Raw genomic sequence first — 16,235 nt, 5'->3', positions numbered from 1 at the left:
AGTGCAGTAGCGTTCATTTAGACCTCCGGTCCAGCAGCCTCCTGGCCCCTGGTGACCCTATCCTGACCGAGCTGCTGTGCGAAGCCCCAGCGGCTCCTTCAGCACCTGGTGGAGTCACCCTGGACAGTGGCTGGCTTCTTGGTGCCTCCTGACTGTTCCTGGGCATCAGCCTTGGGCTGGGGCTGTACCTGCCTCTGCTGGCCCCTCCCCAGCATATCTCTCTCTCTCTCTCTCTCTCTCTCTCTCTCTCTCTCTCTCTCTGGTCTTTTTGAGATAGGGTCTCGCTGTGCAGTTCAGGCTGGCCTTGAGCTCACTTTGTAGCCTAGGCTGGTCTCAAACTCCCAACGATCCTCCTGCCTCAGCCTCCTGAGTGCTGGGATTACAGGCATGAGCCACCACGCCCGGCTCCAACCCCAGCATCTCTCTCTGAGCCTGCTGTTCCCGAAGGCCCTGAGTGTCTACCCCATCACCAGCACCTCCCGCCTGCCCTCTCCACGCCCCGCAGGGCTCCTGGCCCATCCTGGTTGCCCGGGTTTGCTGTAAATGCCACAACTCAGCCTTTTTGCTGGGGCCTGGGATCAGGAACCCAGGCACTGCTCCTCTGGGTCCTCTAAGGCAGCATGCAGGCCACCCATGGCCTGGGCTGCAGGTGGCCATCGATGGAGCAGGACAGGTGGACACCTCCCTGTCAGTCTGGGCATTGGGAAGCTCAGACCCCAGACCCTGAAGAGCCGAGGAGATGGCTCTGCTCTGGGGCCTGAAGGTGCGGGCTCAGCCCTGTGCTGTCTCCCCTCCCAACCCACCCCGACTGTCAGCTTTCATGAAAGAAAATGGACAAAACATCTTCTCCCCGGGTTCTTATTTTTATTTTTTGGTTGTTTCCTTTGGTGATGCTGGAGGTTGAGCCCAGATCCTTTGCACTGAGCCATGCCCCCAGACCACTTCTTATTTTGAGGTAGGATCTCACTAAGTTGCCCAGTGTGAGCTCGAACTTGCAGCTCTGCCTCAGCCTCCCAGAGTGCTGGGATCACAGCCATCTGCTGGCTGTCCTAAGGGTATTTGTAAGGGACAGAGAAACTGTTCACTTATGGCCCGGCCACTGATCAGGACCCAGCATTAAGCCCGGTTGTTTTCTCTCTTAAACAAGCCCTGGGGTCAGTGTGAGTTCTCGAAGTCTGCTCAGCGAGTTTGGAAAGCCTCTTGCGGCTTGAATACCAGTGCTCTGCATGGGTACCTGGCTCTGGGTGGGTTTTCTGCAGCTGGCTGGGTCCTCAGGGTGACAAGCTGCACAAGAGGCCGGACTGATGGCCTCTGCTTTATTTTTAGCACTCGAAGAATTTTAAAAATAGTCCCATTGATTTTTCTTCCCCTGAATGGTTGTTTGTGCTGGGAGGGAGCCGGTCGAAGCCCTGGGTCAGCGTGGATCTGGGATGCTCGTTCTTGGTGCAGTTCCCGGGCGCCAGCCTGTGTTTCTCCTACGTGTCCCCCGAGGGCCCGGCAGCTAGGTGGTCAGCCCCTCCCAGGGCAGGAGGCTGAGGGCTTCTCCTGTCACCTGCCCATTCTGCCCCTCCTTCCCCTGGTCACCATTGCAGGCACTTCCTCTGTGTCACAGTGCTCTGTGCAGTTGGCAGCATTCACAGCCCCCTTTGACTGAGGAAGACACTGTGCCCTGCCAGGGTCTCGGGATCTGCCGAGTCGCACAGCTGGGGCAGCCAGGCTGGGAGGCCATGTCCTGGTGTGGCTGAGTGCTGGGCTCTGGCAGCGTGCAGCATCTGTACCCCTTCCTCTAGGTGGCTCTAGGATGGGGCGCATCCAGTCCTCAACCTTCCCGGTGCCCTACAATGTGCTGCCCACCGAAGCCCCGTGACCAGAGCTGCCACCAAGCCTGGTTTCAGGGTCTCCACCTCCCACCTTTGCTCCTCACCCTGGGCACTCGCCGAGCAGTCTCCACGTTTTATTTTGAGGCTGGGTCTTGCTTAGTTGCTGAGTTGCCCAAGCTGGACTCAAACCTGCCATCTTCCTGTCTCAGCCTCGCAGAGTGCTGGGGTTACAGGTGTATACCTCCACACCTGCTGGGGCTCCAGCTCCTGGAAACCAGGGCATGCGGTCAGCACTGATGCTCCTGGGCCTTCTGGGGGGCAGTAGCATTGCCTGGTTTGCATCCTGCTCAGTTTTATGGGTTCCTCCACTCTCCAGGGGGGGAGAAAGACTGATTTTGATTCCAAATTGGCCACATGCTAACCCTCAGTGCCCATGACAGCCTGCAAGCTGAAATTATCTCCGCATCCTGTAGACAGCATGACAGGGTGCCGGAGGACACGACTAACTGGGGTGTTTGCTTTCCTGCTGTTGAGGGGTGACAGCTGAGTGTGTTCCCCAGAGGGAGCTGGCAGCAGTGTCTTGCGCAGGACTCAAACCTGCCATCCTGATCATCAGGAAATGAGGGTTCTATTCCCCATGAGGGGCTGCACTGTCATCGTCAAGAAGATGCTCATCAAGAGCATCGTCAAGAAGTAGAGACAAGAAGGGGTTGTCACACTCCAAACTGTCCCCACCATTAGTAGCACCAGGACCCCAGGATGGGACGGTGCCCGATGGTGGGGTGTTGAAGGAATAGTTAAGTTTAAGTCAGGGCAGCAGGGTGGCCCCATCTCAACCAGGCTGCTGTCCTTAAGGAAGAAGGGCACCTGGATACTGACGATGTGTGAGCACAGAGAGGCCACACGAGGACCCAAGGAGCAGAGGATGACTACAAAGCCCAGGGGACAGGATTCAGGCGGGACCATCCCTGCTGACCCTTGGACTTGAACTTCTGGGCTCTGAGGCAGTGAGAACTAAGCAGACAGAAGCCTCTGCACCCCCGCCCCTGGCCAGCCCCTTCGGGGGCCTTTCATAGGGTGCCCTTGGCAGGGCATCCTCCATCCTCTCGTCAGCAGCTGCCTGGTTGCCATGGGGACAGCCTGAGAGCAGCTCCCAGGAGACACCTGGAAGAACCCCATTTTGCTGACTTAGATCCACAGAGCCCAAGGCCACAACCTTTGCCCTTGTGGACTCAGGGTCAGTGCTCAGCTGCGCCTTGCCAAGGGACACAGCTGGGCCCTGGGGTGCAGAGCTGTGGAGAGAGGTGGGGATGGCTGTGGAACAAAAGGGAGAAGTGCAGGGGGGACCTTGGGAAGCTGAGGTGCCAGCTCTCTCTGCCACAGTGTCCTGTGTGGCCCATGAACATCATCGCGGCTCTGGCCCCCCTCGCCCCCTGGATGGACTGGAGCATGGTGTCCCTTCCTCCTGGGAAAGCTTCCGTGCCTGCTGGTGTCTGGGCACCGCACTGTGGTGCTGTCACTGAGTCCGGGTGCTCAGTTAGTCACTGCCTCTGCGGAGTGCCTGGCGCAGTGTCTCCCCTGCAGTCGCTGGCCCTGGCGGCCTTGTGCTGCCTGGCTGTCTCTGAGTACTCCACGTGTGGGCCCCTCCCTTGGCCTCTTTGCAGGAACAACCAGGGTGGTTCTTCGTGTATGGCCTGGTGCCACAGAGTAACAGGCTCGCTGTGCGGGTGGGGACACTGAGCTCTGTCTGGTGCAGTTCATCAGGCAGGGAGGGTGCTAGCGGGGCCCCAAGGCACGGAGAGACCTAGTCTCTGACATTTCTGAGCTGCAGCAGCCACAATACTGGTGTTGTTGGCCAGGCCCAGGGAATCTGGGGGGGCCCTTGGCTGCGGCAAAAAAGGAGTTTCTATAAAAACCTCTGCAACCCGAGGACCATACAGACGCCATGGATCGAATTTCCTGTGCTCTTGGCCAGAAGGACCTGAGCTTCACCCTTGGGCTGCTCAGCCCGGCCCCTTGATTTCAAGCTTTGTGGACTCCCCCAGCACCCACTGTGCCCCAATGCGGTCACTCTGCTATGGCGAGCAGAAGCACCGAAATGACCCCCCAGGACTTGGAGGTGTGTTTGCTTACATTGGCGGGCACTGATGGGGGTCACACCCAGGACAGCAGCCCTGGATCTTGGGTGGTCCCGGGCTTGTGTGAGATGAGCAGGCAGGAAGGACAGAGGCAGGATGGCTTGTGGATGGGGGACTGGTTTAAACACTGTGCATCACAATAACCAGCCATTTCTAAGAGACCAGAAGCAACTGGAACTGGAAAGAACTGTTACCCGGGCAGCTTACAAACTGCAGTGTATGGGCTGAGGGTGCATTTTCTTTTACAACCCAGTTCCCCACCTTGATTGATGGGCCCAGGGAGCCTCAAGGTGGAACTGATCGACCCACTTGTCCCTCAAGGCTGCATCTGCCCAGCCATCCTTGTCTCTCCCAGCTGCAGGGGCTGCCCCTCTCAGTCCCTGCCTCTGCCTCCACACACTGCCACCTCTCTGATGTCTGTCACTTACCTGGGTGCCTCTGTCTTTGCCCTGGGTGCCACTTAGGTTGGGCTTAGGGCCAGCCAGGGTGATCTTACCTCAAGATTCCCAAGTTTGTTAAATCTGTTCAGACCCTTTTCCCGAATAAGGTCAAGGTCGTCTCTGGAGATCAGGGCTTCTGCATACAACTTTTGGAGGTCACCCTTGGCCCCTGGCCCTGAAGAAGGTAATTCCGGCTGATCTGAGATGTGTGGGTCTTAGCTGTCCTCCCCTTCTTGTCCTCTTCCTCCTTCTCCTCTTCCCAGTGTGCTGGTCCCTTGAGGGTGCCTGAGGCCTGACAAACCTTTCCTGCAGGAAACTGACTCTTAGTTGCCAAAGAGAGATGGAAAGGATCCCGTAGCCCATAGGCAGACAGAATTAGGTGAAAAAATTGCCCACATATGCTTCGTGGGCGGGGCTTGAGGAGTTGATTCCTCTCACCCTAGAGAGCTGCTCCCAGGTGACCTTGAACACACCTGAGCGAGGTGGGAATTCTGCAGGCAGTCATGAAAGGACACCCAGGGTTTGAGGCAGATTTATTTATGTGGATGGCACTGATGGGGATCATTCCCAGAATAGCAGGCAGAAAGGACAGTGGCCGATGGCCGGTGGTCAGCTGGGGATTGGCCCTCACAGTGAGCAGCTGTTTCTAGAAGACAAAACTACCCAGAACTGGACCAGGAACTGTTACCTAGGCAATTAACAAACTGAAGTATAGTGGCTGAGGGGGAATAGGGTGCATCTTTTTTTAAAATTTTATTTAAGGAGAAAAAGAAAAAAACAGAAAAAGGTTACAAGTTATACAGAATTTCAGAAAAACAGTAGGAAATCACTAGTTAATAGATTGCATATTGTCATCTTAGAAATTGTTCAAGTTACAAAATTAAAGCATATAAAGTGGACATTCAAACACTGAAACTGCAAACAGTTCTGTTAAATAATCCAACAAAACTCAATAATATGGTTATCTATCTTATACACTTAAATATACATGCAGTTATATCCTTTAGAGCACTTTCTTCTCTCTTTTGTACAATGACAATCACACATTTTATTATTATTACTCTTTTTGAAGAGAATAAAACCAAATGTGACATAACAAAACAGAGTCAGTCAAATCAAAAGGATGGACATAATACATAATGTAAAAACAAAATACAGGGGCTGGGGATTTAGCTCAGTGACATAAGCACCTGCCTTGCAAGCAGGCGGTCATGAGTTCGATCCCCAGTACCGATAAAATAGATAAAAAAAAAAAAAAAAAAAAAAAACCAAGGTGATCAACAATGGTTACCATAATGCCTCTTGCTATCTTAAAAAGAATTGCCTATATCATAAGTTATAATAAAATTGAACAAAACAGTAAAGAACAAAACCAATAAAACCAAAATATTGGAGACATTACAGAACTTAAAAAGAAGATAATAGTCAAACCAGATTGGGCGTCATAATGAATCTTATTATCTTCACAGTTGTTGCCTATACTCTCAAACTTGGTACTATCAAGTAAAACAGAATAGAGAAAAATCAGTCAAAACAAGATGGCGAGAGCAATACAGGGTTTCAAATCAAGTCAATAGGAAATCAAAGTGGGTTACTATAATATATCCTGCTACTTTTATTTATTTTTCCCTTAATTAAAAAGATAAAAATAAAAAAGTAAATAATAAAAAAGGAGATTGAGATAAAAAAGGGCATAACAACAAAACAGCGCAGGTCAAAACATAACCATTTAAGCAAAATAGTGTTTCACCACAAGATATCCTGACATAGAAGTAGTTACCATAGTGTCTCTTCCCTTGAAATCTTTGAGTATAACTTCGTATACTGCAGCATCAAACATATCAAGACAATGTAAAACCATTCAAGAGAATGACAGTATTACAGGGTATTTAGAATCAACTAACAGAAAATGAACAATGGTTTCTGTATAATCTCCTTGTATATAAAAGTGTTTATATTATCACATATAATAAAATCCAGTAAGATACAACCTGTCAAGACTGATGGAGACAGAAGAACAAAAGCTTGATGGGACTTCAAAACAAGATGATATTAAGTCAGCACTAGCTATTATAATGTCTTGTTTTCTCCAAAATAGCTGTTCCTACCATCCAACCTTCTCTGCCTCATTTCTGTTGAGCTCTTTTTCTGTCATTAATTGTCAGTTTGTCTTCTTCATTTTGCTTTCTGCTCCATTCATTGTGGCCCCTCTGCCACTGTTTCTGGAATCTTGGTATTTTCTTTTTTTGGAATGTCCTGCAGTACTCTCTGTAGAGTTGAATTGGTGATTGCAAATTCCTCTAGCTCCTCTTTATCCTGGAAGCACCTTGTTTTTCCATTAATTTATAGGGACAGTTGTGCAGGATATATCAATCTTGGCTGGAGTTTATTATCTTTCAAAGCTTGAATTATTTCCCCCCACGCTCTTCGTGATTTGTTGGTTTGTGCTGAGAGGTCTGCTGTAATTCTGATGGGTGTTCCCTTGTAAGTGATCTGTGTCTTGTTTCTGATGGCTTTTAATATTCTGTTCTTATATTGGATTTCTGGAGTTTTGATTATTGCATGCCTGAATGTAGTTCTGTTCGGGTTGTAGGTGGCTGGGGTCCTGTATGCCTCATACATCTGAGTATCTTTACCTTTTGCTAAATTAGGGAAATTCTCCTGGATTATTTCTGTGAATAGCCTTTGTAGTTCATTTGTTTGTATCCCTACTTCTTCTTTTATGTTCTTAATTCTTAAGTTATAGATCCTCTTATCATCTTCTATCCTTTGTATTATTGCTGTTTGTTTCCTTGTTATTTTTAAGAAGTTTTTCATTTCATGCTCCCACATTACAAATCTGTCCTCCAGTTCAGATAATCTATCCTTAGTTTCTTTCAAGCTGTTATGCCAGCTTTCAATAGAGTTTTTACTTTCCTGGTAATCTCTTTGAACCTGCTTCATGTATTCTATGTTTTCTCTATTTTCTCCATCAAACAATTCTTCCCTTTTTTTCTGTTCTTCCATTCCACCATCTGTTTTTTCTTGGGCAGTGCTTAGCATTTCTGTAACTATTCTACTTATATCTTGCTTTACTTGGTTAAATACTTCACTTTTGAACTCATTTATGAGGTCCTGGAGATATCGCTTTATGTCTATTGGTGCCATGCCTGATATTGCATGTTTTCTGTCCTCATTCTCCTTTGCATTTACCTTTCCTGGATCAGTGTTCTCAGGATTGGGGGCTGAGGACCCTTTCTTGTTTCCTCCTCTTCTCATATTTTTTCTTCTTTCCATACAAGCGTATATAGGAGGCCCAGTTTCTTTCTTTGTTGGTTATAGTTTGTTTGAATTGTGCTGGTTAGGTGTTCCCTCCCACTGCAGTGTACTAGGGAGACACAGACCTGGGCAACCTATGCTGGGCCCGCCCTTCCAGGTCAATCAACTTGCTGAAGGCTTCACTGCATTAGGGTGCACTGCCAGGCCCAGGGACCTGGTTTGGGCTCTCCTACTGAGTCTTAGTCCATGGTGTCACCCAGATCAAGCGCTCCCCACCAATCCCACATGAGAGGGGAATATACAACCAAAGTCACTGCAGCATCCTATTCTAGCTAGTCTGCCCGGTCCCAGAATTTCCTCTGTTGGAGCCTCCTAGTCTATGGAAGGGTCCCCGTTCCTCTCACTCACCTCAGGTTGATGCAGGGCTCCCCGCCAGTCCCACTCTCAATGCCATTCGCCAATTCCCACTCTCAGAGCTTTCACGTCTCTATCCCTGCTGTGCCGATGCAGTAGTGGCAGGAAATTCAAATTGTGGTTTCCAGAGGTGCGGGTTCCATCTTCGCCGCTGAGATTTTATCTGTTCCTGTTATAGCACCGGGATTGCATTTCCAGTTGGTTTCTCTCAGCTTAGTTCGTTCCTGGGTCTGCAGGGCATATCTCCCCTTGCTTAGGACTCCTCACACCACACCATTCCTGGAATCTAAGCTGAGTATCTCAGAGAGCCTCCATAGCTGCTGTTATCTATCCGCCATGTTCTCCCGGAAGTGAAGTGCATCTTTTGCTATACAATGAGGAGGGGACAGCTCTCCAAAGAAAAGGGGTACCCTGCCATGCCCAGCCTGCTGTGCGGAAATGAAACTGAGGCTACACAGATGGACTTGATGACCCAGGCAGGTCCAGGACCCGGTGACCAGGGCCCCAGTGGGTGCTCATGGTCTGCAGGATGCTGTGCTTTCCCCCAGGTGCTGGGCATGGCTCTGGGCTCTGGAGACACAGGGACAGGGCTGCCCAGTGGTGTCCTGTCCACCTTGGCCACAACTGCATTTTGTGTCACATGGAAACAGTGCTTTAAGAAGTGAGTACGGTCCTGAGGGGTCCCCTACCCCGGGACAGTAGCAGGGTCAGGTTTGGGGCGCGGACACCACAGAGCCCTGGGTGGGGCAGGAGAGTGACAGGACGGACAGTGACTTCTTCAGAGGATCATGACACACCAGACGCAGGATTCAGGGGTCACCCATGGTGCAGAGGTGTCACTGGGGCCTGGAGACCACTCCTCGGTCATCTCATCACTCACTGGGGAGGAGGCTTGGCTCTGCAGGTCCAAGGACATGCTGGGGACCCTCTGGCTGCCGGGGTTTGTGTCTGGATCTAGGATCCTGAGGCAGCTTGAATTTCCTGGGGAGCTGTGGGGCGCCTGCTGCCACCTTCCTTGACCCGGCTGCCCAGATATTGTGGACATCAAGCCAGCAAACATGGAGGACCTCACGGAGGTGATCACTGCATCCGAGTTCCACCCCCACCACTGCAATCTCTTTGTCTACAGCAGCAGCAAGGGCTCCCTGCGACTGTGCGACATGCGGGCGGCCGCCCTGTGTGACAGGCACTCCAAGCGTAAGTGGCCGCGCTAGTGCAGATGTGGGTATGTGGCCTGGGCTCCCTGATCTCGGCTCTGACTGTTGGGCCGGGTCCTGACTGCTGGTCCCTGCTCAGACAGGAGCCATCTGGCTGCCAGGGCCCCCGAGTCTGGGAACCTGGGGTAGCAAAGAGAGGTGCCCTGACCTCCGCACCTGGCCATGCTCTTGGGACTTCCTGCTCCAACCACGCAGGTTCCTGAGCTCCTTGGCGTGTGACCAGGGGGCCACCAGGGGCGCTGTGGGAGCCTGGGGCCAAGGACCCACCCCACATCTCAGCTGTGCCATGCTGTTCCCTGTCCCAGGTGATGCTGGGCTTCAGGACCCCAGTAGATCAGGTCATAGAGCCCGGAGACCCCAAGGCCAGGTGTTCTCAGAAGTTCCCAAGGCCGGCTGCTGGCTTGGGCAGCATCCTGGGGTCCAGGCCCCTCCCCGCAGCCGCAGCGGGCAGAGCCGCTGGCCTGATGAAGTTGCTCTTCCTTTTTCTCTTCGCCTGGTTTGTCACAGTGCTCTGTCCTGGGCATGGCATGCGTTTCCTTTCTCTGGAAGTCAGGATGGTAAACACACCCCAGCATGTCCCGGCAGAGTGGGTGTCAGTCTGTCCAGTGTCATTTTAAGAGAGAGGTTCTATTTATTTAATTTTTAAAAATTTTACTAGTTTTTTTTTTATTTAGAGAAAAAAAGCAAAACAGAAAAAAGGGTAGAAATAATACAGAATTTCAAAAAAAAAGCTAAGAAATCACTAGTGCACAAATTACATATTGTTATCTTGGAAGCAGTTGCTCAAGTCACACAATCAAAGCATAAAAAGTGCACAATCAGACAAGGACAGCACAAACCATTCTGTCTGATGAACTAACAGAAGCTTAGTAATATCATTAGCTGTCTTGCATACTTAGACATACACAGTTACACCCTTTAGAGCACTTTCCTTCCCTTTCATTATCTCAGTATCTGTTATATATTTTGGATCTTATTACTCTTTCAGTTTTTTATTATTTTGTACACTAGAGAGAAAATACGATATTTACAAATGTGAGTCTGATTTATTTCACTTATGAGGACAGTGTCAAGTTGCTTCCTTCTACCTATTTGTTTAATTTTATAAACTGGGTCTTGCCATGTGGCCCGGGCTGGCCTAGAACTTGCAGGGACCCTTCTGCCTCAGCCTTCTGCGTATTGGTGTCACAAGTGTGCACCATCACTCCTGGCTGAGATTTGCTTTTTTTCTTTTTTTAAAGCCAATTTCTTTTTTCTTTTTCTTTTTGCGACACTCGGGATTGAACCCAGGCCTTTGCACTGAACCCTGTTCCTTTTCAGTATGGGGTCTTCCTAGTCATCAAGTTGCCCAGGCTGAGCTTGAACTGTGATCCTCCTGCCTCAGCCTCCCAGACTGTTAGGATTAGAGGCACGCATCACCGCAGCCCACTGTGGTTTCCTTTTTCATTAATGTCTTGCGCATTTTCCTATTAGTGTTAATTCTGCACATTAGTTTTCTAGAATATTTTTTCTTATGCTCAATATCTTGCAGAGAAAATTGACAGCTCCCTCCCTGCCTCTCTCTGTCTCTGTCTCTCTGTACTGGGGATTGAACCCAGGGCCTGACACATGCCAGACAAGCGCTCTATCTACCCCAGCCCAGATTCTTTCCTTGAATGCAGGCAGAAGGCCTCTGCACCTCTTTCTTTCTTTCTTTTTCTTTCTTTCTTTGTCTTTTTGAGACAGATTCTCTCTATGCAGTTCAGGCAGTCCTTGAGCCACTATGTATCCCAGGCTGGTCTCAGACTCACACTGATCCTCCTGCCTCAGCCTCCCAAGGCTGGGATGACAGGCGTGCGCCACCACGCCCAGCTTCCTGGACCAGTCTTAACTGCCCTCCCAATGTGTCTGCCTTTCCCGTTTAATTCGCCATAAGCCAGCAGTGCATGGCTGAAATCCTCATCCTCCAAATCCCTGAAATCCTTGTCAGCTCCCAGCGTTGTCTCCACTTAGCGGGTGGCTGGGCTGTCGAGTGCTCCCAATGCCCCAAGCGCCGCTGGACACCCAGAGAACAGGCCAGGTCTTTACATGCACTGGGTCGGCGGGCTCCTTGACGCCCATCATGGGTGCTGGGAGCGACCTCCCAGGGAAGTGGTGTCGTCTCAGATGCCACCAGACAGACGAGGAGCCTGAGGGTCCAGGGGGCATGGTCACTGCCTGTCCTGTCTACCTGGAGCCATGCTCGGGGTATGCAGGCCACCCCGTCCCCTGACCCTGGCTTCTATTACAGTGGACACCTGGGTCTTTTGTCTGCCAGGTCTTGTGACAGGGTAACCATGGAAACCGCTGTGAACTCTCAACATAGGCCATGATTCCAACTTGGTCAGTGTGCAGCAGCGGGCAGGGAGGCTAAGCCCCAGCACAGCGGTTCCCTAAGTATGCGGCGGGGACAGTCGAGCTCCTCTCCGTGCCATCCTCATGGAGGCCACGGGCCCAAGGCCGCTGTGGCTGTGACAGGCTGGTCTCTGGGAGGCTCCACGGGAGAATCACGGCCTTGCCACTTCTGGCCTCTAGAGGCCGCTGTGTCCATTGTCGGGGTGGGGGCGGGGTGCTTCCTCACCTGCTCCTTGACCCTTGCCTTCCCTGGGTCACCATGAGGCTGTGTTGATCCTCAGGACAACTGCCAGTTTCAAGGTCCCTTCTGGCACAGGTTCCAGGGAGGATGGTGTGACATCTTTAGGGGCTGGCATGATCTACCGAGTTGATGCATAGATGAATTGAGATGTTTGCTGAAGGTTGCCCAGCCAGGGAGCCCCAAGTTACCTCAGAGAGTCTCCTGCTGTCCATCCAGGGTCTTTTTCTTGAAAGGCTCATTTAAAGGGGCCACATGGGGTAGACGCCTGGTACTTAACCCCTGCTAATGGATCTGCAGCAGGAAGGTAGCCTCGGCCTGGTCCTCACAGGTACAGGGGGCAGAGCCAGGGCTCAGCTCTGCAGAGGTGCAAAGGCCCTGTGGCTGGGTCTCGAGGCCCACATGGCAGGAGCAAAGCAGAGAGGGAAGGGCAGGGAAGGTTGAGGGAGTGGGGGCCATGGCAGGAGCTTTGATCTGTCCTGAAAGCCATGAAGACACAGGAGTACTGAGTGGGGAGGGGCTTGGCCTGGCCTGTTAGGGCCACAAAACGAGGAAGAGATTTTCAGGGAGCAGTAAGGAAAAAATGAAATGGAAAAAATGGAACTTGGATTAGTGGGTTCGCCCTGGCTCAGTGACTCTGGGCCCTACTTCTGAAGGCTCAGCATTGCCTTGGGCTCAGAGAAGTCTGGGCCTCACCTGGGGTCACACAGCAGTGTGGCCAGGGCACAAGGTCCTCCACTCCCAGCAGCCTTGCCTGAGGTGTGCGGGAAGGGTGCGCCGGGGGCAGCAGGAGGCTTGGGACCCAGTTAGGAAGGAGCTCGTCAGCCTCGAGTAGGGCCTTGAACCTCGGTCTCGGGGGCGCTGGGGGGCCATGGAGGTGTTAGGCAAGAGGACGCCGTCAGAGTTGCGTGAGGCCAGGGAGGAGGCTGCGGGCAGGGGCAAAGGGCAGGGACTGATAGGGAGCAGATTGGTCTGTCTTCCGAAGACATTGTGCCGGAATTTCTTGGGGTTTTTGGCCGGGCGTGATGGCGCATGCCTGCCATCCCAGCACTTGGCAGGCTGAGGCAAGAGGATCGCTGAGAGTCTGAGACCAGCCTGAGCTATGAAGTGAGTTCGAGGCCAGCCTGAACCACGTAGCGAGACCCTGTCTCGAAAAGACAAAAAATTTTTTCTTCCCCTCCAAATTTCATAGATCAAAAATATCATAGATAAAAAGAAAAGTAAGAATTTTTAGATAATTTTTCAGGCTGGTTAATAACTTTCCCACTTATCCTTTGCACCTTGGCGCATTTGTCCTTAAAAACCATCAGAAGTCCTGGCATGGTGGCTCATTTTTGTACCAGGAATCGAACTCAGGACTTTGTGCTTGTCGGGGAGGTGCTATGCCACTGAGCTGTATCTCCAGCCCCACAAAAATATTCTTTTTTTTTTTTTCTTTTAGTACTAGAAACTGAACTCAAGACCTTGGGTGCACAATAGCTCATGTCTGTTATCCCAGCACTCTGGGAGGCTGAAGCAGGAGGATTGCAAATTTGAGTTCAGCCTGAGTAATTTAGTAAGACTGTTACCTCAAAATAATCCAAGTAAACAAAAAGGGCTGGGCTGGGGCTCCCTGGTTTCAATCCCAGGTACCACTGTAAAAAAAAAAAAAAGGAAGGAGGGGAAAGATGATTAGAAATGTCCGAGTACAGCGGGAACCGCTAAGATGCAGCCAGTGATCCTTGCTGTCTTGTCTCCATGGCAGGTTGGGGTCCTCGTGGCCTTTGGCCTCTGCTTCTCCTCCTCCAGACTGGCAGGCAGCTCTCCAGTCACGCCAGCCCTGAGCTCAGGGTGCGCCTTTGCCCGCCGATGCCCACTCCTACCTCGCCCCACAAGGCACGCTGGGACTCGGGCCAGCCCTGGTGTCTTGGGGTACTTAGACCAGAGGACCATGGCCACCCCCAAGGTGGGCACAGGGTTGGCCCCATTTGGAGTGCTGGCTCCAGTAGCAGAGAAGCCAGCTGGGCTCCCTGTGTGTGGTCAGGGGCTGGGACAGGATTGGGGAGTAGGTGCTCATGAGCCCCTGGGCCTCTCCCCATCTGCCCAGCAGCCTGGGGCCCCGCTCCCCTGGAACAGAGCCCGTGTTCTAGTCCCTCGGACAGCATGGAGCCTCGACCCCCAAAGAGGTGACCGCTGCCCTTGCCCGCAGGTGGCTGGTTAGGTGAGCCTGCAGGTGCTCTGGGTGCTCAGTGTGGCCCAGGAGACCTCATGGCCTTATCCACACCCCAGCCTCACATCAGCTCTCTACGGCTCCTTCCCTCACCCATGGCCCTCTGTGCCCTGCCCCACCGGCTCAGCCAGGACACTGGAGCCCAGAGAGAACATTGGGCAGGGCAGGTGGCAGAGGCCTCCAGTGGACGAGGGAGCCTTTGCTGGCCCGGAAGAGCACCTCCCGCCCGCCCTGCTGGGCTGAGGTGAAGATGAATCTGCTCTGCAGCCCAGCCTCAGGATGCCAGAACCTTCCTTCCTGCATGGGAAGGAGGCCTCATCTCCTACCGTGCTCACCCTTGGCCTCTGGACCTCAGTGCTTGCACCTGCCCTGTGCCAGCACCCTCATCGCTCGGCCTGGCTCACCAGTCCTGGCCCCCACGGCCCTCCTCCCCTGCTACTGCTTTCTCTGTCTGTATATCCCTCAGTCTGGCCAGCCTCAGGGCTTTTGCATGAGCTGCTCTTACTGTGTGGAGCGCACCTTTCCCAGGGGTCACTGCCCGCAAGAGGGAGCCAGGGCGCTGCCCAGGATGGGGGGACCCCAGCTGCTTTGTGGAAGGGAGCTGGCTGAGAATTGCATGTCTGCAAAAGGTTAAGGTGGGAGCAACATGGACTCTGGACTTGAAGGGAGTAAGGGGGACCCCAGAGGAGAGGCTCGGGGCTGGGATCTCAAGGCCAGGAGGGGCTCTGGAGTGCTGGTCAGATTTCGTTTCCATGAGGATGGCTAGTCCTTCCCACGATGTTAACGCCTGGCTCTGCAGGTCCCAGTCCCCACCTGCTCCAACCCAGGATTGCTAAAGGATGGGACTATCCAGGAGCGCTGTGACACCAGGGACAGGAGGGAATGGCACCCTGGTCCAGGGCTGGCCACCAGTAGGGGGCAGCAGAGGGCAGTGCCTTGCCTAGCGCTTTGGGCTCAGGCCCTGGAGTTCTTGTAGCTCTGAGGCCTGGGCCTGGTTTGTAGTTTTCTTGGCTATAAAATGGGAGGAACAAGGCTGTCAGCTGACATTTTCATTGGGGGTTGGATGAACTAATGTGGCAGATAATTAAATATGTGGAGTGTGTTTGAATAAATCACCACAGTGAAAAATGCATTGCCTCAAATCCCCTGAAATCCTCCCAGTTTGGGCCTGTACCTCAGTACCGTAGTGCAGGTTTGATGAATGAGTTAGTGAATGTACAAATGATGGCTGAACTGCAGGTCCCTGTAGCCACCTGTCCTTCTGGCCTGGGGTGGGCGTCCTGGTGACGAGGTTGGCTCTGTCTCCACAGTCTTCGAGGAGCCTGAGGACCCTAGCAGCCGCTCCTTCTTCTCCGAGATCATCTCCTCGGTGTCGGACGTGAAGTTCAGTCACAGCGGCCGCTACATGCTCACACGGGACTACCTCACGGTCAAGGTCTGGGACCTGAACATGGAGGCGAGGCCCATAGAGACCTACCAGGTGGGCCCCGGGTCCCGAACTGTGCCCAGGACCCCCGAGGGGCTCACCCTGCCTCCTGGAGAGCCAGGGCCATCGCCAAGCCAGCCCTCAGGGAGGGGAAGTGGTGGGGCCAGAATTTGGGGTGCTGGCATCTGGGATTGCATGCTGGGTGATCTCAGCACTGCCGTCTCCAGGGAGCACCCGTTAACAACGCCAGCCAGGTGACCCAGGCTCACCCATGTCTCAGGGTCCCCAGCACAGATCCTTTACCCAGTACCTGGGGCCAGCCTGAGTGTGTCATGGAAAGCACTATTCATTAGTGTTCTGTCGTGGTCCTTCCAGACAGCTTGGGGTAGGAACCAAACTCACATGGTGTTAGTGTAGTGAGGGGAAGCTGAATGGGGTGGTGCAAAGCTGTAATCCCAGCACTTTGGGAGGCTGAGGCAGAAAGATCATAAGTTCAAACCCAGCCTGCACAACTTAACAATTTAGCAAGACTAAATCTTAAAGAGGGCTGTGGGAGGGAGAAAAAGTGGTTCACAGCAGGCACTATCTAGCTCTGATCTGACCCAAAGTCCTTTGCTTGCTCCCGAGGGCCAGGGAGGGCTATGTTCTGGGGATCCCCTAAAGGGTGCAGGGCTTCAGAGTCGTGTGTGCCGTCTGACTCAG

The 16,235-nt window shown here is 52.5% G+C and overlaps 1 protein-coding gene across 5 annotated transcripts in view; it reads left to right on the top strand.

Moving 5' to 3' along the window:
* Nucleotides 1–16,235, top strand: part of Ppp2r2c (protein phosphatase 2 regulatory subunit Bgamma) — an 87,193-nt gene that overhangs the window by 64,733 nt on the left and 6,225 nt on the right. For 3 of the 5 annotated variants that reach the window (XM_063230202.1, XM_063230203.1, XM_063230201.1), the window contains exons 6-8: nucleotides 9,103–9,267; nucleotides 13,643–13,843; nucleotides 15,418–15,587. In XM_063230202.1, the coding sequence (XP_063086272.1) occupies nucleotides 9,103–9,267; nucleotides 13,643–13,843; nucleotides 15,418–15,587 (536 nt within the window). The remainder of the gene's footprint in view (nucleotides 1–9,102; nucleotides 9,268–13,642; nucleotides 13,844–15,417; nucleotides 15,588–16,235) is intronic. The other 2 variants (XM_063230204.1, XM_013146536.2) reach the window with 1 other exon arrangement.

Source organism: Cavia porcellus, unplaced genomic scaffold (genome assembly GCF_034190915.1).
Source record: "Cavia porcellus strain 051 isolate PalLab524CR breed Dunkin Hartley unplaced genomic scaffold, mCavPor4.1 scaffold_18, whole genome shotgun sequence".
In the NCBI taxonomy this organism is placed as follows: domain Eukaryota; kingdom Metazoa; phylum Chordata; class Mammalia; order Rodentia; family Caviidae; genus Cavia; species Cavia porcellus.
Note: the sequence above shows the minus strand (reverse complement) of the source record. Positions and strands in the feature narration are given on the sequence as shown.